General features: G+C 40.8%; 2 protein-coding genes across 3 annotated transcripts in view, besides 1 other annotated feature; both read right to left on the reverse strand.

Annotated features, from left to right (window-relative positions):
* Window positions 1–24626, reverse strand: part of CG32683 (uncharacterized protein) — a 44505-nt gene that overhangs the window by 13879 nt on the left and 6000 nt on the right. For both annotated transcript variants that reach the window (NM_167230.2, NM_001298155.1), the window contains 3 exons: window positions 3051–3248; window positions 2829–2949; window positions 538–685 (listed from right to left, as the gene is read on the reverse strand). In NM_167230.2, the coding sequence (NP_727419.1) occupies window positions 538–685; window positions 2829–2949; window positions 3051–3248 (467 nt within the window). The remainder of the gene's footprint in view (window positions 1–537; window positions 686–2828; window positions 2950–3050; window positions 3249–24626) is intronic.
* On the reverse strand, window positions 8196–8543 carry CG12640 (uncharacterized protein; the record flags this gene model as incomplete). Its single annotated transcript, NM_132401.1, has 1 exon — window positions 8196–8543. The coding sequence occupies one exon, from the start codon at window positions 8541–8543 to the stop codon at window positions 8196–8198; it is 348 nt and encodes a 115-aa protein (NP_572629.1).
* Window positions 21329–21553: a mobile genetic element.

Raw genomic sequence — 24626 nt, forward strand, 5'->3', positions numbered from 1 at the left:
ATATTTATACACATATAATTGAGCGCTGGATATCGACTTGATTGTTACAGTCCAAGTCACCACTGGATTCAGTTGGCGACGATGTCTGGATCTTTGATGGCGTTTCAATGGGTTTGATTGGGCGGGTGTGGGGGTGTGCGTTGTGAGTTGTGTCAGGTGGTTTCTGTGGGTGAGTGCTTCAGGTGAAAGCCAGATGTCCGTCAATTGACCCAGTCCCAAGACACTCCACTCCACTCCAGACCACTTTTGTAGTCAGCGAGTATATATGTGCTTAAACATGACCAGGACCTTAAGGTCCGGGGATGGGCCATTTTTGTAATAACGTGTAAGCAATTTAATATTTTTCGACTTAATATTTAGTAGCTAGCTAGACAGCCTGCTTCTTGTTTTCCTCCCCTACAAGTGTTAAGATTCAATTCAGATGTATTTTTATATGTATTCAATATTCAAAGGATTCATTTTAATCTCTACTGCCGAATGGTTGATGTAGATTCCCCTCAATATAATCCTTACGTCCCAGGCGATCCCAAGACTTACCGATGAAGCAGCGAACATCGTAGCTGGTGCCAATGGGAGCTCCGTAATAGCGCTTGGCGGGCACCAACTGGACACTGGGTGGGGCGTAGGAGGATAGCGAGAGGGTGAAGGGATGGGCTCCATCGCCAAGGCGCTTCATCAGGGCCTCCTGAAATGAGAAGAGAGGCAAATGAATGGAGGCATGGCGCAGCTTAGCATTTCGATTTCAGCCGAAACTCAGATTGGCATAATTGATTCTCTTACTTATTCGCCCGGCAAGAATATAATATTTTTATTTATTTATCATTTGGCTTTATTTTCGCTTCTTTCGTTTTTGTGTACTTTTTCATTTGCATTTGATTATGCACATCTGTAATTTTCCTCTGCCAAGGTATTCACGTGATAATCTATTGATTTTCTCCAAGGCTTTTACAATTGGTAAAAACCTTTAAATGCGGTAATTAAGAAGTTCGCTTCGTTTTAACATGTATACGTTTCGCATAAAGTACTTGTGGCTCACTCAAATGAATATTTATAAAAGTTTAATCATTTGCGCGTGTACTCTCAGGTTGCTCAGGACAACGAAAGCGTGTCCTTCAGGCACTCGTTGTCCTGAATTCTCTTTAAGCCCAACCGAACCGCAAATGTTATAAAGTGGTTTATCTCCTGGGATGCAAGTGAGAGTGTTTAAGAAAGTGAGCTGGGCTTAAATTACTACTCTAATACTTCTATCACATAACAGTCAATCTTTTCGCATAATATTTAAACTCATCACTGGACAAATACATGAAATATTTGCTTTTTACAAACCTCAAACGATTTTTTTTTCAGTGGAATATTCTTTGTATATACTTCCCAGCTTTTTTGTCTCCTCTGTTTGCTGAGGCCTATTTTCGGGCAGCTTTTCTTTATCTTTACCGGCTCATGTCGTTCGGCAAGTTATTAAAATCAAATTTATTTAATTATGCCTGTGCCAGTATATATATATATATGTGTGTGTGTATCGGTCCTTGTTGGTGTTTGTGTCAGAGGACCCTCCACTTTATGATGATGTGGAGCGAGAGGAACCCCATTGGCTAACCAAATTTCGTTTTGGGTCGTGGGCCAACGAAAATGGGATGTCAGGAACAAATAAATTATTCCATGTCAAATTTAATAAAAATGCGAAAAGTTGAATTCGAAAGTTTTCGGTCAACCGTCCAAAGAGTGCTCGAAGAATCCATAGAAATCTCGCGCAAGGACCTGAAACAATGCACAAAGCATTCGGAGAGGCAATGGCAAACATTTGTTTGGCTTTTAGTTAAATGAAATTGATTTTCAATTGGTTTAAGTGCACCAAACCGCCCGAAGGCACTACACTTTCAAGGAACAATGGCACCCATCATTTTGTGTCCATTATACATATGCGAGTATACCCCAACGGTGTACAACGTACACATATCCAAGGGCGCACGTGAGATGTCAGCATCCGGCTACGGAATTCCTGACGGATTGCCAGACGAACGAACGGACTCAACGTGCTGCTCATAAAAATCCGTGGGGCAGTGCAAACAAGTGGCTAAGGGGCTTGGAATGCTGATCTGAAGTGGGGTTTCAAGAGGAAACCAAATCATTGAAACAGTTCGTCATCCAGACAGTTAAACATTACCACTCACGAAAGGCAATAGGGGTTTGAATAAAGCAGAGTTATAAGTCAAGTCTGGGACAATAAAATAGACATAAGAAATCAAGCTGAATATCTGGTTACAAAGGGTACCATGTACCAATGTACCTTAGATAGAATTTTGAATGTGCTTACTTTCTAACAAAATTAATGTAAGGCCCCATCGGTTAAATAATCAAGGGTAAATTTTGTGGCTATGAACTTCTGCTGGTGGCCAGTGAGAATCCTGCCAAAGTCCTGCTGAAATTTCATATGCTCCCCAATTGTGTGACGCCGAGAAGCCGAGGTGCCAAATGATGGCGTTGCAAGTCCCAGCAAATTGTCCAATTATTTATGGTCTTGTGCACTGAGCCGTTTTCCCCTGGCGCATTGATGGAGCGGAGTCTCCGGTTTGGATAGTGCGATTTTGGAGAGTGGGACTAGTGAGAATGGCGAGAATGGAGCGGTGGGCGCGGATTGCGGATGTGGAAAATCAGAGAGCTCTCCTCCGCAACGTCATCAATTGTTAATGCCAAAGTTGGACAGCTCACCCTTCAACTGTCGGTCAAGGGCCCGTCATATTCGCGCACAGAAGTGTTAGCGCAAGAAGGACGAAGGACTTCGAACCTGAAATCCCCGGAACCCCTCATGCATAATTCCATAGGATTACCTGCAGTGGACTGAGCGACTCTGGCGTGGGCTCCTCGAGTCGTGGCCAAATCTGGTGCAGCGACATGATGGCCTCGTTGCAAAATCGCAGACCCATCACCTCCTCATCCTCGCGGCCATACCTAAAGTAGAAATGGAAAAATCGACAAAAAAAAAATTTGAGCAAGCCAGAACCATTAACGGCTTGACCATTACGAGAAATGAAAAGAGGGCGTAAACTCACCGGAACGTCAGCGTCAGCTGGGCGTATACGCGATATCCCTGGATGGCCTTCGGATCCACGTAGACGATGCCCCTCAAAACGGACGGATTATTTCCGGTGAGTGTTATCTCGCGAGTGGGTAAATATAAAGTCAGCACACAATTTGGCGAGGTCTTCTTGTAAACACGCTGCGTTCCAAACTCATCACGATGAGTGGATCTGTGTAAATTAGGGAAATTATTCAGATTAGAACAAAGAAAACAACTAATCACATAATAAGATGATGCAAAATACTTAATATGCATACCTTAGTAAGCGCTCTATTTTGTGGCTTAATTACGTATAAATATTAACAGAGCTATCAAAATACCTAAAATGGCCAACAAGTAAATATTTATTTATTCTTGCCAACTTTAGCCTAGCCAATCAGCATAACTCCAACAAGGTTGCTTTACAATGGCTTTATTTGGAGTGCACAAATACCAATGACTTCCGTTTGGTCGAACATGTGCAATTCAGGCCTCATTAATCATTGATGAACTAAGGGGCCAATTGTGTGGCATGATTGCAACCCCGTCCACCACACACCTAGAAATCCCAGACCCTTTCGATAACCGCAACATGCTGCCTGCACCTTCACACGTCGGTCAGTAATAGGTTCAGAAATTTAATTTCCTTTCCGCAGAAGCCTTGTGGCAGAAATTAGAATGCAGTCAATTTGGCAAATTATCGCTACCGCCCTACAAGTCGAGAAATCGAAATGAGGAGGTGGAGGTGAGTCCAGTTTTGGTCCTCTTCTGTGATTTCGCCCACACATTTTCGAAGGGCAAAGAACGTGGAGTTCTTGGGCCTGGTCGGCAAACACGGGACGACAATCAACTTGTCACTGGGCCGCAAGTCAGGCCAACCGACCTTGCTGAAAGTGCGGTTTGGCAACATTTTCCAGCCACACACACGGGCGACCTTTTGGGCCACCAACGAAGACACTGCGAGAAAAGGAGCCCTTATACTAACAATTTTGTAAATTTATAACTCCAATGCCATGTGAAACAAGTCTTATATTAGATGAGTACTTATTATTACACCTCTAGCATTCTTTTTTATTACTTGTGCTTCTTTTTTCGTAGTCTTTTTTTTCCAGTGCTCTTTCACCTGGCTGCTTGTGACAGGTGGGCAATTAGCAGGTGCTGCATCTGCAATCAGCGCACCACTATTCGCAGTCGTATTACCGCTCCCGTTCCCATTTCGACTACTATTTCCCCTGTCGAGTTGCATTTGAGGTCCGGATCCTTAGTTCTTGGCTTAGCAACCAAATGCCAGACCAGAAATATGCAATTAAAATTCGTGCCGTGCGAAATAAAGACACACTGCTCACAATGCGAATGCAGATGAGGTTCGGCACCACCAACGAGGACCTTCCCAAAGAAGGGTCCTTCAGTCCTTTGGTCCTTCAGCGGGTAGCTGTCATATGCCAAATGGCCCACAGCTCTTCACGCTGAGTGTTTTAATTTGTTTCATTTTCATCATTTGCTCTCAAAGCGCAGTGAATTCATTTCATTTTTATCGAAATGCCCAAGGGAAAGGTGGTCGTGTATTTCCGGAAAAATACTTTTGGATACAAACATATCCTACGAAAACAAATGTTTGGTTCAATAATTAATTCAATGTATAATTCAATGCTTATTATGTATTGGCACTTTTGCCTGTGCTGGATATATTAATTTTGTAATTTTTATAAAGTAGAGCAAAAACATTCTGCCTTCAGGATGAAAGCTGATTACAGCTCTAGTTATAATTTTCCAACATTAACACTAATACATATTTTTGGAACATAAAGGAATGTAGTTATGCAACAATGGCACAAGTGCTGGCTATATGAGCTGACTTGAAAGAACGCACTTTACCCAGATTATAGTTAAAATTTAATGAGCAAACGACTTCACTAACGTTTTCCACCGGGACAAAGAGGTGAGAAAACAAAGGGGCGAAAGTGGCAAAAGTTTCATTTTACAGCGTATGGCTTGCGGCTTTTTGCAGATTTGCGTGGCGGGGTTCGAAAACCAAATAATTCACAATTCGCAGCGAAATCTGTGAATTTCTGTGGGACACGGCGGAGGTTGTGGGGCAATGGTTGTTGACCTGATTAAAACTGCAATCCGAGATGCCGATGCAATAGCAGCACCACAAATTCTATTTTTGCATAATGGTCTTCGTCTGCCGAATAACAAACAATTGATATTGCCATAATAATGGAGGCTGGCACAACCGAAATACATTCTGAATGCAAGCAAAAGTCTTAATTAAACTGAAATTTATATATATATATATATATAGAGCCCGAGAACTTTTTGAATAAGAGTAAATACACAGGCAAGTCGATATCAAGTTTCAGCTTTTCAATACCTAGAAATTCCATTCTTGGAAAGGGATTTCGTATCAAATTACAGAAAATGGTTGACAACCAAGGAATAAGATGCTTGCAATATTAAACGAATTAAGACTTTTCCAAGAGGATTTCGAAAAATCTTAAGTTGCATATGTTGCTCACAGCACATTTGAATGCATTTTCATGAAATAACAAGAACACACTTATTCAATTTGTGATTTTATCAAGGCTTGTGCCGTTTCTTATATTCACAATTTTTGTGTGGTAAATATAAATAGTCAATGCAATCAATATCTAAATCAAAATTCAGGGTTTCTCTTTCTGTTGATTAGCTCTGGATTTCAACGAAAATTAATTTACGAAAGAAAAGTAGATTTTGCGAAAGCGAAAAAATGCACTTTTATGCTATGAAAAATGACTACTTATATTATTACTTATGCTTAATTGAGAAATATTCAATCTTTCAGTTGACTGCAGTCATTTGCAGTCATTTGTTCGCTGATTTCCGTTTGGCATAATTAAAAAAGCAGTAAGCCGTCTTTGAGTATCGATTAATTTTTCATTTACCATAATACCTAAATCCGCTTACCGATTACGGCAAATGACCATAGAAACTTGATTACGCAGCTGCCGAAGGAGCCACTATTTGTATTTCTTTCAGAAACTAATACCCAACTCCCTTCCCGTTGGCACTCGATTACTTTCAGGTGATTTACTAGATGAAGATAGAGCGAAATGACAGCAATCTCGATTTAATGACACCAACTTGAGAACGCCATCGCCGAACGATGAAAGAGGCTCTTTTTTCTGATTCAACGTGAACTACCAGACACTAGTTAATCCAAAGCTATGACAGCGGTTGATCGATGGGACTCGGATTGGATAGTGGAAAATAGCTATCGGTGGATATAGCTCTCGGCACCGCCACCTGCGGCCATTGTGATGCAATTAACGGCCCAAGGCCAATGCCAACCAATGCCAATGTCAGCGCATCAAGGATAATGCAGGCAGTCGGCTGCGGGATGCAGGATGCAGGATGAGGGATGCAGAAAATAAAATCGTATTCGCAATGGGTAAGAAGGCAAATCGAATAAGCGCAATGTCAACAAGCGGCAAGGTCAGGTAATTTGCACTCAATGCAGGTGGTGTCCATTGCCAGGGAGCCAGGGAGCCAGGAAATCGTGGAATCAGGGATCAGAACCCACATCTTTCCCTGCGATTAATTGCATTGCCATATATGGTCAATAGTGACCAAGTATCCGGTCATCTATGTAAATGGAAAACGAATGCGGCAGCATCTCCTCGCATCTCTCGCTGTGCAAATTCAATTCATACACTTGGCGGTTGCGTCGGCATGCTGATTTCCTAAATCAAATACATTATTCAGCCGCTATTCATCAGCTGCCGCTGGTTAGTAATTAATTAATTTGCCGCATGTCGTCGTGATTGATGGAGCGGTAAGCCGCAGAGAAAGTGTCAAATGCCAACATTTCAATCCGTTCAATCTGAGTAAACACCCAAACATGCACCTCATTGTGTGCAATAACAATTAGGTGAGCTAAGTTAATCATCGACTGAGAAACGGAAGTGCAGAGCACAAAAAGGGGTCTCGTTGTCAATTTGATGAATAAATAATGGGATGGCTTCTTCAAATGTATCTTTATGTAACTTCTATACAAATCAGAGCAGTAAGCAATAGTATTATAGTTTCAAGTGTTTAATACTTATTAATATTATTACATTTAAATTAAATAATATTGTACGTTTAGCATGAAAATATCTAGATGCTTAGTAGTGAAACAGTAATAAACTTAAGTCCTGCCACCTGAACTAAATAGCTTAATTACCTAATTTTAAGGTAAATCGAAACTTAATTTGGCTTGGTGTAACACACTGAGGTGGGCGTTAAAGTTGGCGGTCAACCGCTGCCACTTAATCCAATTATCTGCAATGCGAATTCTAATCCCGATCCCACATCGCCACAAAGTTGTTTCGCGTGCCTAAGTATCGAGAATCGAGTATAAGTTTGAGCATGAGTACGGGTATGTGCCCCAAATGGTTATTTCGGTTGCCCCAAATCTTCATTTATACTCTGATTTCTGGACAACCGTATTGTTTTATTGATATTAAGTGCGGTATTGTCGTCGTGATTTGAGGAGGGGTCCTATTCACTTTCGCATGCAAAGATTGTGCACATAATTCAATCGGGGCCCGGCATCTTTAAGTGGACGCACCCTCAAGGTTTTTCTCGTGGAATGGCATTTTAAATATTTACTCATTAAACATGCCTAGCACAGCATTCTGGATAAGATTTTACTACTTAAGGTAACATCGCCTCTGATTTCTGCACGGCGATAAAGGGCATAAGTGTAATTTGTCATTTAACATCTTATATTAAATCGAGGAGAGTTTTGTTTTTTTAAATAAAATTAGAGTCTTTTGTTAAATTAGTAAGAGCCAATAAAAAAAATGTTGAAGACAATGAAATGGAAAACTGCTAAATATATTCTGTCATAAGAACATAGTCATTAAATTTGTGCTATGAACATTTTGAGGACCTTTAAAAAAAACAATTACGGTATTTAAATTTTGAACTCCTGTTCTTTTTTGTCAGTGCATGGCCATCCACTTGGCAGCTGAATATTTAGCTCGCCGTTTTTATTGTTTTTTCCTTTATTATGCTGCTCCTCCTGCTGCTTAGCAGGACATTAAGTATGCGCCCGAGTGGCCCAAGCGGTGTGTGCGTGTGTGGGTCGGTATGTTGTTTACTGAAGTACCAACTACCTGTGCGGATCATGAAACTCCTCGCCGGTCTCCACGTCCAGGAACAGCTCCTCGCTGAGAAAGCTCACGGAGCGGCGAAGATTGTCGCCAGCAGAAGTCACCTCCAACTGCGAACTGCTGGGATTCAGGCTGCTCAGCGACGAGGACATTGATGCTTGATTTTGATTTTGATTCTGATTCGGACTCGGATTCAGGCTGTGATTCTGGTACTGGTACTGGTTCTGGTTGTGGGTTTGTGGCGCCACCGGTGTGCCCAGTTTGGCCGAGCTTGAACTGAGCCCTCCCAGGGGCAGGCGGTCCATTAACTGTGTGAAGCGATTCTGGCGCTTGTGGTTGGTGTTCATGTGGATGCTACTGCTGTTTGGACTTCGTTGGGCAATAAAATATCATCAGTGTATCATAAACATCATTGGAATCATCATCAGCAGCATCAGTAGTAGAAGGAACAGGAGCAGGAGCAGGAGCAGAGAGCAAAAGTCGGACACGTCGGAGGTGAAGAAATGACAGTAAGTTGGTTATACACGTGTGTGTTACATATGTACGCTGCCAAAATGAATGGATATATATGGGTTTTGGGGAATATATATTTTTTTTTTACATATATATATCTATTTATATATGTACATATCTCAACTGTATACCTGGACATCTGATGCGCGTATTTTTCGTTTCATTTCGTTTCATTTGATTTCGGTCTGAGCGCGGTTCGAGTTTTTATTGCCTTAAGCGGCTGGGGTGTATATATATTTAGTGTTTTTTAGTATTATATATCTGTTTGTTTTCTTTGTTTGCACGACTGTTTATTTGTTTGTTTGTTTACTTTGGCCCCTTGTATGTTGCTGTCTATTGAAGCAGTATGTTTTTTTTTTTTTTTTTTTTTTTGTTTTGTTCGCGGCATGATTTGGTCCCGGTTTTATGCCATTTCACTTTTTACGACCTTTTATTTTAATGCCTCATAAAGTAGAAAGTTTTTTTGCTCTTTTTCTTTTACTCCTGTCGCTCTTTTCGCTTGTTTGGCTTTGTACACAAATGTTAAATGGTGTTTTAATTTCGTTCATTTTTACATATTTGCAGCATATTTGGTAGCATTTCGTTAATCTTGACAGTTAATAAAAGCCTGGCATGCGGGTATAGGGATCAGGAAGGATCTAAACCTCGAGTTTTACTAGGTTTCGATTTGGCAAAATGTCGTAGGAATCGTTCAATACACAAGGACATTGAATAACTTGGCATTTTGTACATTAAATTTACAGTTGACCATAGGCCTTTTAATTTAATCAAAATAAATAAATACATGTTTACCGGTTAATATGAGCAAATAATATAATTATTTGCTGAAACGTATTTGCAGTTTGTATTGTTATTTTGTTACCGCATTTGATTGACTCTATTGTTTAATATTAACAAATGATATTTATGAGGGGTATTTACACATTGGGTCAATAAGCGTAAAAAGTCCAAATTAAATTGACACGTTTGTTTGGGGTTTTCACATCCGCTCATTTGATAAATTATTTCAAATATTCAACCGCTGTCGAGATTCGTGGAACAACTTGATGGCGCTTTTTGTTTCCATGAATATTTGCACAGTAGCCTCAATAAGCGAGCAGATACTGAAATTTAATTTAATTCCCCCGCTTCCACGAACTCATTGTATTATCCACCATTTACCCTCAACCTCTGTGATTTTTTTCTTTCGAACGAATAAAATGAAGAACATGAATATTAATGTTAAGTATTGCATAATATAACAAAATGGTACAATAATAGGTGAATTTTGACTGGAAAAATGAGAATAATTGTGAGTTATTAAATTACTTTCTGTTTACGTGGCTTTCAATCTTAAATATTTATTTCCGCCCTCGACTTAGTGGTTACTACGATTTACCGAAATTCCTTCCCAAGGATTCTTATGTCGAGATTTATGTGTATTTCCGGTGTGTCCTTTTGCCTTGACTGTGCGTATGAGTGTGTGTGTGTGTGTGTGTGTTTGTGTCTGTGCGATATTATTTTTATTGTAATTTAATGAGTTCTGAGCCTAGGGCAGCTTCTTGGTCGGAGGAATTGAGAAGTGGATTTGAGCAGGAAGTGTGTATAAATATGCGTATGCTGTATGTGTGTGTGTGTGTGTGTGTGTGTTAGTGGCTTTGGGGGATTTTTGTGCGAGTATTTCTGCGGCAACTGGCAAAACCCATCATCATCAGCAGCTGAGACAGCTTCCAATTGCGCCTTAATCAGTCAGCTGTCTCCTGCCCCGCCCACTTGGTCGAAATCCCCTGACTCCTGGTCATCCCCGCCCACTTCATCCTGTTTATCCTGTGGCCTACTGATAAAAATATAGGACTCCTGGTTGGCTTGTTTGCTGGTGACGGAATTCAAGATGACTGAATGTGAGTTTGAACAAACGTAAGTATCCCAAAGCCACAAATTAATCCTTTTATTAAAATCCAGTGTCTCTGAAAGTGAAATCACCCCAATTTGGTTTCGCACAGTAGAAATCGTTCAATTGCGTCTTTAATGTTGAAATAAATATATACTCATATTTCGTTCATGTTATTACGTTTAGGCAGAATCGATTCAAGGGACTGTATTCATCTACAAGCAAACGTACACCATTCTAGATCTACCATCTATCTTTAAGGATACCTTCTACCATTTGAATGCCACTAAGAAGAGGAGTCCTCAGCAAACAAAAAGACCACATACGTACGCATATGGGTATACCGGTGAAGGCTGGCAACCTTTCTGGAATAATAAGAGAGAGTGGGTTTTCCCAGAGAAAAGGTATGGAAATTAAGAAAAAAAAAAGTTTGAACCAAAGAAAGGTAGTTCTCGTGCATGTAAATCAATAAGCTATCAATTACTTGGCCAGAGTAAATATTGATGTGAACGAGTGTGTGGCACATGTCCCTGTGTGCGACACTCTGTTTATTAATAACTCAAAATGCCAGCCGCCTCAGAAAATGGAACAAACTTGTTAGCCAAGCTGAAAGACTTCGGGCCACAAAGCGAATTTCCCGGTAATGGAGTCCGATTGTATACATGTTGCTTGTTCACCCACAGACACCCTCACTCACACTCACTCACACACGCATATACGCACTCATTAAATGGCAATTTATGCGTTAGCCTGGCGCCCTCATGTATATTTAACGACAGTTACCCGGTTTATGGCCAAAACGAGTACAAAACTGCCAACTGCCAATTGCCAACGGCCAACAAATGAGAGCGAAAGTTTTTCAGCACTTGAACTTGGCCAGAATTCTGGCGAGCTCTACACATTATTGATTTACATCAGGTTCCGGCCATTTAACTTAGTTAACAGGTTGTCAGTGGTGCGAAATTTGATGCATTTTAATAACACTTGACCTAAACACTCTCAAAAGATAAGTTCTCGTAATTACTTTTAGAAGTTTTTGATATGCTCTTGAAGCGTTGAAACCAGTTTTGTTTACTGCTTAATAGTAAACTTTAAGGGCATATTTAATTATTCGTTAATTGTCGTAATAAAGAGGCTATCAATTTGGAACATATTTTTATTGTGGTTAAACAAACTAGTTTCATCGTACTAGCCATCGATTTCATCTGATTTGAGGCATATAATGCGCATATTGATTAGAGTGTCCTGCCCGCATAAGTAGACAATAGTCCCAAGTGAGTTTCGTACCGCCAGCTGGGTGTTTCCGGTTTAATTATGTTTGGGCGCCCAGAGGCCGAGACTCGCCACCACCCACTTTTGTCAACTTTTTCGCCTGTCCCTGAAAAAACAAATGTCACCGGGTAGCTAGCTGAACAGCTGACGGGCTGGGCAAATGATGCGGGAGTAAGTGCAAGGGGTTGGCTTAAGTCAAATTAGCAAACATTTGGAAAATATTTACGCACAAAGTCCTTCGTCAATTGGCCAAAACCCGGCGATCAAATGAGCCGCAGCTGTGTACACACGACTATACGTGTGTGTATGTGTGCAGGATGTCGCATCCTGTCTTCCGGTATTTGTGTGCCTGTGTATGTGTTTGTCGGAAAAAGGGCCTTCAGGCTTTTCGGTTAGAAGTTGGAAGTTTACCGCGGTAAAAGTTCTTTGGAAAAGACAGGATGTGTGCCAACAACTTAGAAACAGCTTTGAAAAACGACAAAGTCGACTATTTTGTGTGTTGTGGTTTGCAATTAGACTTTCCATCAGCTTGGTTACATTTAATTTCTCAAAGCAGAGAAAAAATGCAGGAGGAGAAACCAGCCTTTACCTTGGAGATTTGTCAGTAAGCTAATGTTACCAAGCTCTTACACAATATTTTCGATCAAAGTGGAACAAATTAACTTAAAGCAGCGGAAAAAATTACGGAATAAGAAACAGCCATCGATAAATAAAAACAGTTGCCAATTCTATTCTGTCAACAAATGTAAAACCGCATAATAATATAATTGCCGCTTGTAAACTGGTGACCATAAAAAAAAACTTCTAAAATGTGCCGAACAAATAACAAACTCAATCTGTCACACTTTAAGCATGAAAAGGATACCGCAAACAGAGAAAAGGGGGCCGGATATATGTATACATATATATTATATATATATAGGTATTGATATGCACGATGACATGAAATGATTCGCAAAAATCATTCGATGCTAACCCAATTTGCACTTCAGTTGGGCGCTGACCCGGCGATTGTCACGCATCGAATGCAGCGGCACGTGTCCTGGATAACGCCCCTTCGTGGCCATGCCCACCCTGGAAAATCAGCACCCCGCCCCGCCACGCCCCCTCCGACAGCTTAGCAAACGCTTAACCAAGAGCAAAGTGTAACAAAATCTGTGGCAGCAACATCAAGTAGCCGCCACCGCGCCCTCGCACATCGCCTCTCTCTTCGCCACGCTTTCTCCTATTTTCCTCTTCGTTTCCGCTTCCGCCCGCCATGTTCGCCATGTTGGCCATGTTGTTCGTGTGTGTGTGTGTGTGTGTACCAGTGCGTGTCTGAGCACGTTAAGTGTGTGTGCTTTGAAGTTTTTATATCTACATACAAATACAGATGCGTGCCCTCCTTTTTCGGGGTAGTGTGTTTGCTTTGCGTTTTGTTTTGTTTGCGTTAAACCAAAAACGCTAAAAAGCAAGAAAAAAAAGGGCGAGTGGTAGGCAGCGCTCTCTAATACACTCGCTACGGAGTCTCTGAGTTGTCGAAAAGCCATCAAAAGTCGTAGCTTTTTTTTTTCATGCACTCGCTTCTGCAGAATTTTATCCTGCAGCAGAGTCTGCTTGTTTGCTTTAGTCGAGTTTGAGTTAGTACTTTCTACGTTAATAGATTAGTTTGGACTGGGTTATAAATAATAGCGCGCACTAAAAGTAATTACTAATAGTCTCTGAACTGAACAAGTGATGCTACCACTTCAATTGTTCGTTTCTCGTTTAAATAATATGGTTTTTAGTTAGGTTTGGTAAAACTAAGATATCTATATATTTAAGGAATGTTTGGGGACGTTTAATGGAACTTCAAATGCTTTATTTTCCGCCACCTAACGAGCATTTCATTAAATTGGTCATCTAGTCGAAACAAAAAACTAAAAACCACTGCACGACGCAAAGGCATTGCTTTTCATGGGCTAAACTTGGACTCCTTGTGAAATGCTAGCTTGGTGCACACTTAAACAAAGATATATATATAGGAATATATTTAAATATAATCCTGTCAAAAAATTTTAAATTGTTATAATTGTATTTCAGAAAACATATGTTACTTGTATAGCAATCATTTCCAACAATGCGACTTAATTTAGTTTTTTTTTAAGTGTAAGAAAGAGCAAAAACGAGCTCTGCTTTATGCCCTTGTATCCCCTACCCCTTCGTTTGCGTTCTTTGTGTTGATTTCGTTTCATGTTTGCATTCAGTTTCGTTGGTTACTTTTCCATTTCTTTTGCTACCATTCGGCTCTCGGTTTGCGAAAAGCAACGGCCATAAGGGTCAGTCGAAGGGTCCTGCCAAGCAAATTAACTTAACTTAAGCCTATGGCTTAAATGCGGGCCGAGTTTAACGCCCCGGCGATGATTTCGCTTTAGTTCGACAGGACATTTTCGAGCAAAGGCAATTGCATTCCGCTCATGTCACGCGTCTAATTTGCTATGAATACAAATTGAAAATTGATTTGAGAAATGGCTCAAGTAACGACACATAAATGAAAACGATTTGCGAGGTGTGTTCGTGAGCTACTGCTTGGCCAAACAGGAATTCACCTGCCGTCGTCGTTGCCATTTTTTTTTTTCTCTCACTTTTTTTCACGTTTTTACAGCCCTCAAGCAGCGAGCTATTGATTTTGTTTCTCTGACCCAAATCCAGGACTCACGAACGGAGGTCTGTTCCGCGTAGCATGCATAATTCACGCGCCTTAAATTGTGCTTCAAGCATGATTGAAGTGAACAGGGTAAGGGTACTGGGAACTCGAATTGCAGGCGAGGTATGTGTACCGCCCCAAATTAGTTTATCTTTTGATTTAAATTCCAATTAGGTTCATTCTTTGCGGCTTTCGGACATATTTACTTTGCCATGGGGCCACGGGGCGTATGTGCAACGCTTAGTGTGTGCAAGATTTTATTTGTTTACCCATGTCTTCGGCTCATAGTGAGGATTTCCTGGTTTTCTAACTGTGAAAAAATATTTAGTGTTTTGATCAAAACATCGGAAATAATTACCCAAATATGGAATGTCATACCTCGTTGAGTTTGTTTTTTAAATCCCAATTGATTTGCATTCAAGTTTGGGAATTCTGGGATTTTTCAATTTTTCGCAAATTTTGATGATGTTACCCCTTACAAAAAATGCGAAAATTTGGCCAAAAATTAATTTTACAAAATCCGTTTAAAAGTAATAGGGGTTGTTAGTATTGGTCATAAGGAGTATAAAATGGTACATCTTTTTGCTCTGTGACCATTTTTAGTCAAGTTATAGACAAAAAAGCCAACTTGAAAATTGAGTTTTTTGCCAAAAATCTACGAAAGTAGAAACTACATTGAAATAAAATGATTTTTTTTTTGTGTTAATTTAAGCTTCACTGCAGGTGAAATAATTCCAGTAGGGCGGTGCGCGATTATTGCATTCCCACGGCGGAAACACCTACGCAAACATGTTGACTGTGATTAAGGGCTAATTATGTTTGCACTCGTGTTAAAATACTCGGCGCTATCATTACATTCACCAAGTTTACACATACATTTGTGAGTGCGAGTGTGTGCATGTGAGTGTGCAGCAGGTGAGATCCCAAGGGTAAGGATATAAGGATAACGGATAGAACCCAGGAGTTGGCTGCCTGATTTTAATCTTAACTGCAACGCACTCAGAGCCCCAATTAATTTTACAATTAGTAAACTGAATGATAGTGATAATTTAAAAGGAATATCAGATGCACTTTAGATGAAATAATTAAAGACAGTGGCTTAAAATGGCAATTAGAATGCTGAGATACATTCAATATGCCGGAATTATTTCAATGTACATCATAAAAATCCTAATGACAAATGCCCAAGGAGCCGTGAGCTAAATAGAGTTGAACCCCCATGCGAAAATGGCTAATAACTTTTATTGGCTGGGAGGGAATCTTTATGACCTAAGCCAAAGTCCAAAGTACGAACACTGGGCACAACTTTCTGAAGCCAAACGAGACAAAATCCCTAATCACTTGATCAACAAAAGAAATCATGATGTGGAAGTACACCTAAGTACGAACTTTAATTTGCCGAACAGCTGCTTTAGAAGCCCGAAAAGGACGAAGCGCCAGGATATGCAATGCTATAACATTTTCATAGCACACTTGGCAGCGCCTTTAATTGCCAGACTAAGTCCAATTCATTGCCACCACTCTGCTCAACTCATCATCCCGCCGCTGCTGCTGCTGCTGTTGTCCTGGCGACGTCAGAAAGGTCCTGGGTCCTAGGTCCTGTTTCCTGTTTCCTGGTTACTGGCTGACAGGCTGAGCCTTTTTTTGGACAGCTTCCGCTTGGCAGCAATTTGGCTTTCGCCCGCTCGCCCACTGCGCTGCCGAATTGTTGCGGAGCACTAAGCCCTTTGGGGGCTTTGCTCGAATCCAAAAACGATTATGCAAAATGTGGTGCAATGAAATGGGCGATCCTAGATTCTTGTTCCAAAATGCTCGAATTCCGGAAACCTGGCTGGAACTATTACTAGTATACGGCTTTTGTTGCCGCCACGTAATTAAATACAAAATGCGTTTAATTATGAGTGCCGTGTCAGAGAGCATGGGAAATAATAATGGACACAACAATATCAACACACACACACACATAGGCACACACACACACACACACACACATAGCCACTGTCATACAGACAATCGCGCGTTGATGCATTGCATTTTAATGATGCTGCTCGCCTGTTGTTGCTGCATTGCTCCAGTTTCATTTCTTTCATGCCGTCGTGTGGGTGGCTAAAGTAACCACCCACAATTGCCACCCGTAAGCCAGGACCACCCACTGCCAGGACCATCGAGCACCACCCACAATGTCCTGCCGCCGTCGCCTTGCTCTCTCTTTAGCAATTTGATTTCAATTTCGACTTTGTTGTCGTTGATTATGTTCCTCAGCCGACGACTGCCGACTGGCGTTGCTGTTTCACCGCTTTTTTTCTCAGTCATTTGATTAGTGCGAGGAACTGCGAGCAAGGATAATGAAAATAAATAGCAAAAAGTGTCGATGATGAGATTGCTTTTGTGGTCCATTTGGGGCAACACTCTATGTGTGTATGCGTGTTGGGGAAGGGTGGGCAAAAAAAAAACAAAAAAAAAAAAAAACGATGTGGTGTGCTGCTATTTTTGTGACAAATAATAGGCTTAAGGGCGGAAATAACAATCTGTGTGCTTTATTACAAGCATTAAATTTAGAACGCTCTTGGATTTCTGATTTAATTTATTCATCGGGCAGATACTCCTTCTTTACTTGAGTCGCACATTAAATTTCAATGTAAACCCTTAACTCAACTCAGTTCTGTTCGGTAAAAGACAATTTTTGGGGCTTTACAAAAACAAAAAAAAAAATAATGTTAGAATAAAGCTAGCATTTTGTTCAACTTTTTCGTGGCAGACATTTCCCACTGCTTGTTTTTTTCCATTGTCAGGAATTGTTTTCAACTACTAATTGTACACATAAATATTTAATTCGTTGCCTGGTAACCACTTTTTCCCGGCTTTCACATCTCGCTGTTTTTGGCTGTGCTCACTCGGTGTTTTTAATTATACGACACAGCAAAACAACACAATAAAAATACAACAAGTTCACATACGAATTCCGGCATTTGTATGCCTACATCACCGAAAAAGGAGATGAAATTTTGGAACGGGAGGAGATGATGGCGCCACTTGGCCGCCATTGTTGTCGCGCTAAATTGCAGGACCTACCGCCCTTTTCTTTTTCCATCCTCCGTTCTCCTTTCGCTTTTCCTTGGAAACATACTATATACATATATGTGTATATATGTGTGTGTATATTTTAACTTTTTCCACATGTGAAAGAAATAAGAGGACGGCTTGGCTTTCACGACTCCATGCCTGTCACAATGGCAATATGCAGATGTCTCTGTGTAAAACCCTTATGGCCTAACCGCCACACCCCCATCCTTCTCACCGCCCACCCCACGCACACACACACGCACACACTCTCACACACACACACACACACAGACATAGCCACAACGTGACGTATGCGTACCTTTTTCATTTATATTTAAATGTCACCAAAAGCCTTGCGAGGCGCAAATGAAATCGTCACACAAATGAAAACCAGCTGAAAAGAAAATTATTTCGTTTGCCGCGAAAAACATTTAATAATAAAGTCAAGTCAAAGGATTATTCCCAAAAACCCAGCACGCAAAAATGTCTAATGGATTAAGTTTTATAATTGGGGAGATCCTTTTGCTTGAGTAACTAATTAATATAATTAGGGTATGTAAACGTGGCCCAGACGAAAATATTTATTTACCTTTAGTGCTATGCTATTAATTACTGGCGGCTTAAGTTACACGTAAATACTGAAAGCCGATATTAAACAAGCACATTATTTGATCTCGAAATGTATTTAATATTTAAACATTTCTGTCTGAAAAACGACCACACACTTTTGCAGGCAGCTGCAAATATTCATTCAGCGGACATGCATAATTTTCGAATGTCTTTCAGCTGGAGCATATTTGATGGGGAATTATGGCAGGTCCTGGCAGCCCCAAAGTGCGTCAAGCATATCAATATCGAGCCCTTGGGAGTGGAAGTGAGGACAGAATAGAAGTTGATTCCGAGGCATTAGAGGCGGGACAATTTAAGACAGCCTGCCATTCTGTCAGTCTGCTGTCCTCGTGCTTCTGATGCTCCTGATGGTCCTGATGGGATGCAGTCGTCTGTCGGAGAGCCGATGGATGGGAGCGCCGGGAGGAGCAGCTGGATTAGGAAGCCCAGAGAGGACGTGCATGCTCATTCTGCTCAGTCGGTAGCCCACTTGGGCGGCCTGTTGCATATTTCATGGCGCCTCAAATGAAGCACTTAAGCTGACAACATCTCGAGCGGCACAAACATGGGTGGCGTCGAAAGAGGGGGGGGGGGCACTTGTATCGAACTCAAAATGGCAATGCGCCTCCTCCATTCAAGCCAAGGATACAGTGGGCCAAAGGACACCTTTCAGTATGTTTGTAAAATTGCAAATATTTCAGTTTTCTAATTAGTATTTTATATTATATCAGTACTTTTCTCTAAGTTGATTTTTCCAAGCTTTCATTTTATTTCATTATATATGACTAAGGGTGTTTCCTTCACAACAATTTTCACAGCTTTAAAACCACTGTGCTATGCGGGAAATTGGCTTAGGCCCATCGAAGTGCGTTTGCAGGCCTAAATCCATCGCGCATTTGGGGAACACTTAGGCCCAACATGGAGGACATGTCGCGGGCTTATTTAATAAGTACCTCCAGCAGCACTGATGCCACAGCCGCATCTGCAGGATGGAAAAGGATCTGCATGGAATTCAGGATAATATCTCAGCAAGGACAATACAGAAATGCGGCGAAAGAGGTGGGTGGAAGTAAAGAGCAGTGCAAACGACAAAGGATGTTGTCGTTCAAGGAATATTGAGAGTACACAGAAGGCTTTTGATTAAGTTTGGCACAATAAGATGTCGTCATGACTACACTCGCAAATATTAATAAATTGAAGAAAATATTATGATAATTCATAAGTTAAATAAAATAATAAAATACCTACATTTGCTAGCCAACGATCGTAGGAATCTTAAATCAAATTGATCTACAGTTGAAAGTATAAAGAAGCCAGCAAAATACCAATCAATTGTTTAATCAAAGGGAAACTCGATGAACCATTTAAGATTGAAAGGCTTGCTAAAGTGGCCCGGATGCTACTCATCCCCCTTTCCAATCCCATGCCCATCGCATCGCTGGAGCAGCCATCGATTTTCAGCTGGAGAAGAGTTGAGAAATGGCCACAGGCGAACGTTAAAGTTCGCAGCGAAATGATTTCATCAAGAAATTATTGGCCTCGGCCTTAGCAACAAATTGGCCCCCCCCCCAAAAAAAAAAAAAGAGAAACTCAAAATACCAACGGCAGCAGCAACAATCGAATCCAATAAAGGCCAACTAAATAACAACGGCTATAAATGAAACACGAAGGCGCCCAGGCGATACAAGCAAAAACAAAAACGAAGAGGAACAACTTTTAAGTACGCTATTAATGTTTAATTCGAGTTATTTAAGTTGGGCACTTAATTTAGCCAGGGTCCAGATGCGACTGGAATGCTCTCGATATAGTTTCCATCCCAGTTAACCAATCTCCAATTCTCATTCTATATACCCTACTCCTCGAATAAAAAAATAAAACCATCGCCCATCTCCTCAGTGCGTGACCTTTTCTTATTAAATGTTAATCATAAAAGCCCAAAACCAAATGGCTGCCGTTTCCCCTGGAATGGTGAAAATTGAACTGAAACGAGCTTATCGCCTTGTCTGCCACGCCCCCTTGGACTACCATTTCACAACCCAGCGGCCAGAAATGCCCCCAAAACCGCCCCCGTTTGGCCAATGAAGTTGTCTTATAATCCGGTAATTAATTTCTGCGGTCTCCGGAATTGCGATGAGAATCTGGGATTTAGGACGCGGAGTGGGGCGTCCTCTAATGAAAGGCAATGAAAGCGGCCAAGTGACAGGATAACAAATTAATAAACTTTCGGCTGTGGCAACAGCTCGTGAAATTCGACTAGAAAGCCCTGCCATTGATCAATGTAGCCAACTGGCCACCACATGCCAAATACACCGCAAGAAATAATCTGAATTAATTCAAGTTAATTTTTGGCATTTTATATATATTATCGAAAACTAAAATGCAACTAAAATAAAACAACAACCCGCCAAAAAATTTACCTATATTGTTATTTATATGTTTTTTTGTTATTTATATATATTTCCATGTGTATCCACATGACTTTGGATCTGTGAGTACTGTCTGCAGCCAGCAACGTCTCGTTGGGCTCGAAATGTTTTTGACAGGCAAGCTGTTGCCAACGCTTCAGCATCGTAAAAAATGTCCTTGAATTTTGTCACTTTAAAGGACGAGGGCATTGCAGTTGAATCACCCCAGCGAAGTATACGCAATACAAAACCAGATATCGACACTCAGGACCAAAATTGAAAGGACAGTAGAAGGGTAAAACATCTGGTTCAATGGAACCACATGTAGGGTGACTTATTGGTTGTTTTCAAGGACCAAGGACATAAAGGTGTCAAGGAGGCTACAAATACTTTGCCTCTGCAAGAGCACAAAACGTTGACACTCATTGCAAACAGTTCTGGAGATTTACATTTTGAATGGACAGCTTTGGCGTGATTATTGGTTATTTTTTGCCGTTCAAAGTACTGAAGCTCTCGTAATGCATAAGTGCAACTAAAAGTGATGATATGGACATAAGACTTAACTTTGCATCCACGTAAGCTCTTTTGCGTCGATTTAATCCAAAGGATCCTGGCCAGAAGTGCCGATAGATCCTTATATATGCAGCTTAGATAAGCAAACTGGCAATCGAGAGATTCAATGATTGCTGGAATGTTTCTGGCAGCCGCCTTTGTGGGATATACATATAAAAAACCAGAGATAATGCTATAGTCGAGTTTCCCGACTATCAGATGCGAACGCTAAATTTCATAATTTTTCTAGGATATCGATAGATATTGGGGTGACCAATAGAATCTGTATGCTGAATCTCAACCTTCTAACTTTTATAGTTCCTAAGATCTCGTCGTTCATATGGACAGACGGACATATCCAGATCGAATCTATTGATCCGGATCAAGAATATATATATACTTTATACTTCTGCCTCTAAGATACGTTTGATCGTTCAAAAGTATATCAAAAGTATTCAATAGTATCTAGTATACCCTTTTACTCAACGAGTAACGGGTATAAAAAGCATATCTAAGCGCATATCAAGCTATCTAGTTACCTTGCCAAGGCAGATCTGCGAACCACCTGCAATTTTGCAGCTTTTTTCCACGAGTTCCCCCTTTGGCGGCGACTGCACAAACAAATTAACAAACAACGACGTTTGAAAAGAAAAAGTGGGTGCAACTGAAACTGAATTGAAAGCGGAATCGGAATCGGAAACGGAAATTGTCCGAGCAGCCAGCGAGAAGAAAACAACAAAATGACAAAAGGCGAGTGCAGAACAGCAGAGGCAGCAGCTGCAAGTGGCAGCAGCGGGAAACGGGGGGGACACATGGATTCATGAATTCAAGGCTTCGAGGATTCAAGGATTCAAGGATTCGAGGCGAACCTGGGCGGCAACAGGATGGAATAACATTTGTTGCGCTTTGCTCTTTGCCTGGCCTGCCAGTCGCCATACGCCATTCGCCATTCGCCGGTGTCCTTTTGTAAAATGTCACTACTACCAGGACCTGCTCTCTCTTTCACCTTTTATTTTTATTTTTTCTCACGCAACTGGCTACATTGTCACACACTCAAACACACGCACACTCCACGCATTCAGCCTAATCGATAGCAATCAATACATTTTGTGGGCGACTCCGAAAAACTGTTGCACACTCCGCCGGATTCCACAAGCCCGGAAAAAGAAACCTGAGCCACGGCGGTGGTTTGGAATTTCAGCTGGGAAATTCCACTTCCAGGAAAAACCGCGCCAATTAAAAACAATAAGCAAAGCCAAAACACTTTATTCTTCTACTCAAATCGGAAGGTCAACCAATTTATACCAATCATATCTATTTATTAGGCCAACGAAAATTTATTCTAACTACACTATTCGATGGTATTCGGTGGGGTCTAGACATTTATTGCTGTTGCGTTTCGATGCACCAAATTATATGTGCGTTGATATTTTTGACAACAAAGTTATTTTAAGTCCCTAATAATTTTATTTAACCTATGGGAAAGCTAATCTATCCTTTAAAGTACCTTTAAATATATGCTCATATGTTGAACCCTTAGGTGACTTTGTATTTTGATGATAATCAGCTTATATCGGGTTTCAAGTTGATGGCCAAAGGAAATCTACCCCTTTGCGGAGGGTGTGATAATAAAGCAAACTGAACAACAAAATTTCAATGGCGATTTATTACCGTTACCAACGTCAACCATATCATCGTCGGTATGTAGTTATATATATATATATAGTAACTACATAAATATATATATATAAACATGTATGTAGCATAGAATGGGGTTGTGCGCTTCAGCTCTTGTGCGTCGGCATATAAAAATCGATGGTGTGGCGACCAAAATAAAGGCCGAAAAACAGCAGCAAAACAAAAAAAAAGACGGTTCAACAAGTATGGTAAACTAATTTTATTTTTTTTTTTTTCGGCTGGCCTCAACTTATTTTGACCGGAGATTTTCCGCACCAAACAGTTGGTAATTGGTCGGTAATTTCACAAGCAGAACGTTGAGAGATGGCTTCTCTGCCGTTGATGTGTTTGCAGCCTCGTCTGTTGTGACGTCAGTTGCTAACCAATCGTGTGCATGTGTATGTTTGGGCCAGGCTTAAAGTGAAAACAAAGGGCATCTCTGCCAGACACGGCCAACAATGAAAATGGCCATGGCACCGGCAGATTGGCATAAAGTCGGCCTTTGATGTGGGCGCTCCAGCGGAATCCTCCATTGAACTTGGCCAAATACACGCATATCCAACGAACCAACTAATCCTTACGGCGAGCAATTAAGAGCGAAATCTATTTCCAGTTAAATAATTTCGGCCAGATAAAGCTGGCCTTAATTGGGCACGAATCGATTACAGCTTTAAATGTGCAACACAATTGCAAAAATGTATAGAAATATTTAAAAAAAAAATCTAAAAAATATATAAACACAACTTAAAAATGCGAAATACTAATAACTATATGTTGTATCTGTAACTGACTAGTTTGTTATCTAAATATTTCCATTTATCGTTTAAATAGATGAACGTTTGTACACCGTGTCGTATGCTTAATGCGTATACGTTATCATCTTACCTAGCTAAATGTGTAACCGAAATGATAACTTAAATAAACGAAACTATATTTCTTTAAAGACACACATTGCTTGGCCAGAGTCTAAAGATAATAGCTGTAACAGCTTAAGCTTTTCGTACACCGAGTCGTATACTTAATGCGTATACGTTATTACCTTGCACAGCTACATGTGCAACTGAAAGGCAAAAAAAAGAAGCGAAATGCTCGAATGGGTATTTTTAACTTTAATCCCAATGGCTGGACCGTGCTCCTTGTGGTCAATGCTATTGTTCTTTGCTATTGTTGAGCTTTTTGTCGCCTTTGTCGGTTCTCCTAAGTAAGGGTAAGATGCCCTTGCGGTATTCTGGCATGCGTTCGACAACGTTTGTGAATCCCGTCACGTTTCTGGGTTTTACTTCAAACACCATTTTGGCCAATTGCTTCTTCCGCCTGCAAGGATGCTGTGTTCTTTTTTTTTTCCAGCTGCGTGTCGTTACGGGGGCCCACTGAACTAGTTCTCGGCTTGGTTATTGGTCATGTCTATCAAGTTACATTCCGCAAATGTATTTGCTTAGGCAAAGTCTTTATTTCTGTGATTTCTTACATATTTGTAAGTCAATTTGTTTTATATATGAACAATTTCCAAAGGATCTGAGATTGTTCAAGTTGGTTTATTCGGTGTAAAAGTATATAATTGTTTCAATTAGGCCAAGTGCTACTCTTAAACTCGTTGGGTCAAAGCTGAGCTGCAGCGGCAACCTTTGAATTCGATTGGATGGAACTGATTCCGCTCCGTTCCACTCCGATCGCTCCACATGTACATCCACATCCATGTCGATGTCCATGTCCTTGTGCGTTTAATTGTGGCACTGTGTGTCTGTTTTCCCCGGCGCACTGGAGAGTAGGTAGTCAAGGGCACGTGATGGGGTCAAGTTCTGCT

The sequence above is a fragment of the Drosophila melanogaster genome, chromosome X, assembly GCF_000001215.4.
Source record: "Drosophila melanogaster chromosome X".
NCBI lineage: Eukaryota > Metazoa > Arthropoda > Insecta > Diptera > Drosophilidae > Drosophila > Drosophila melanogaster.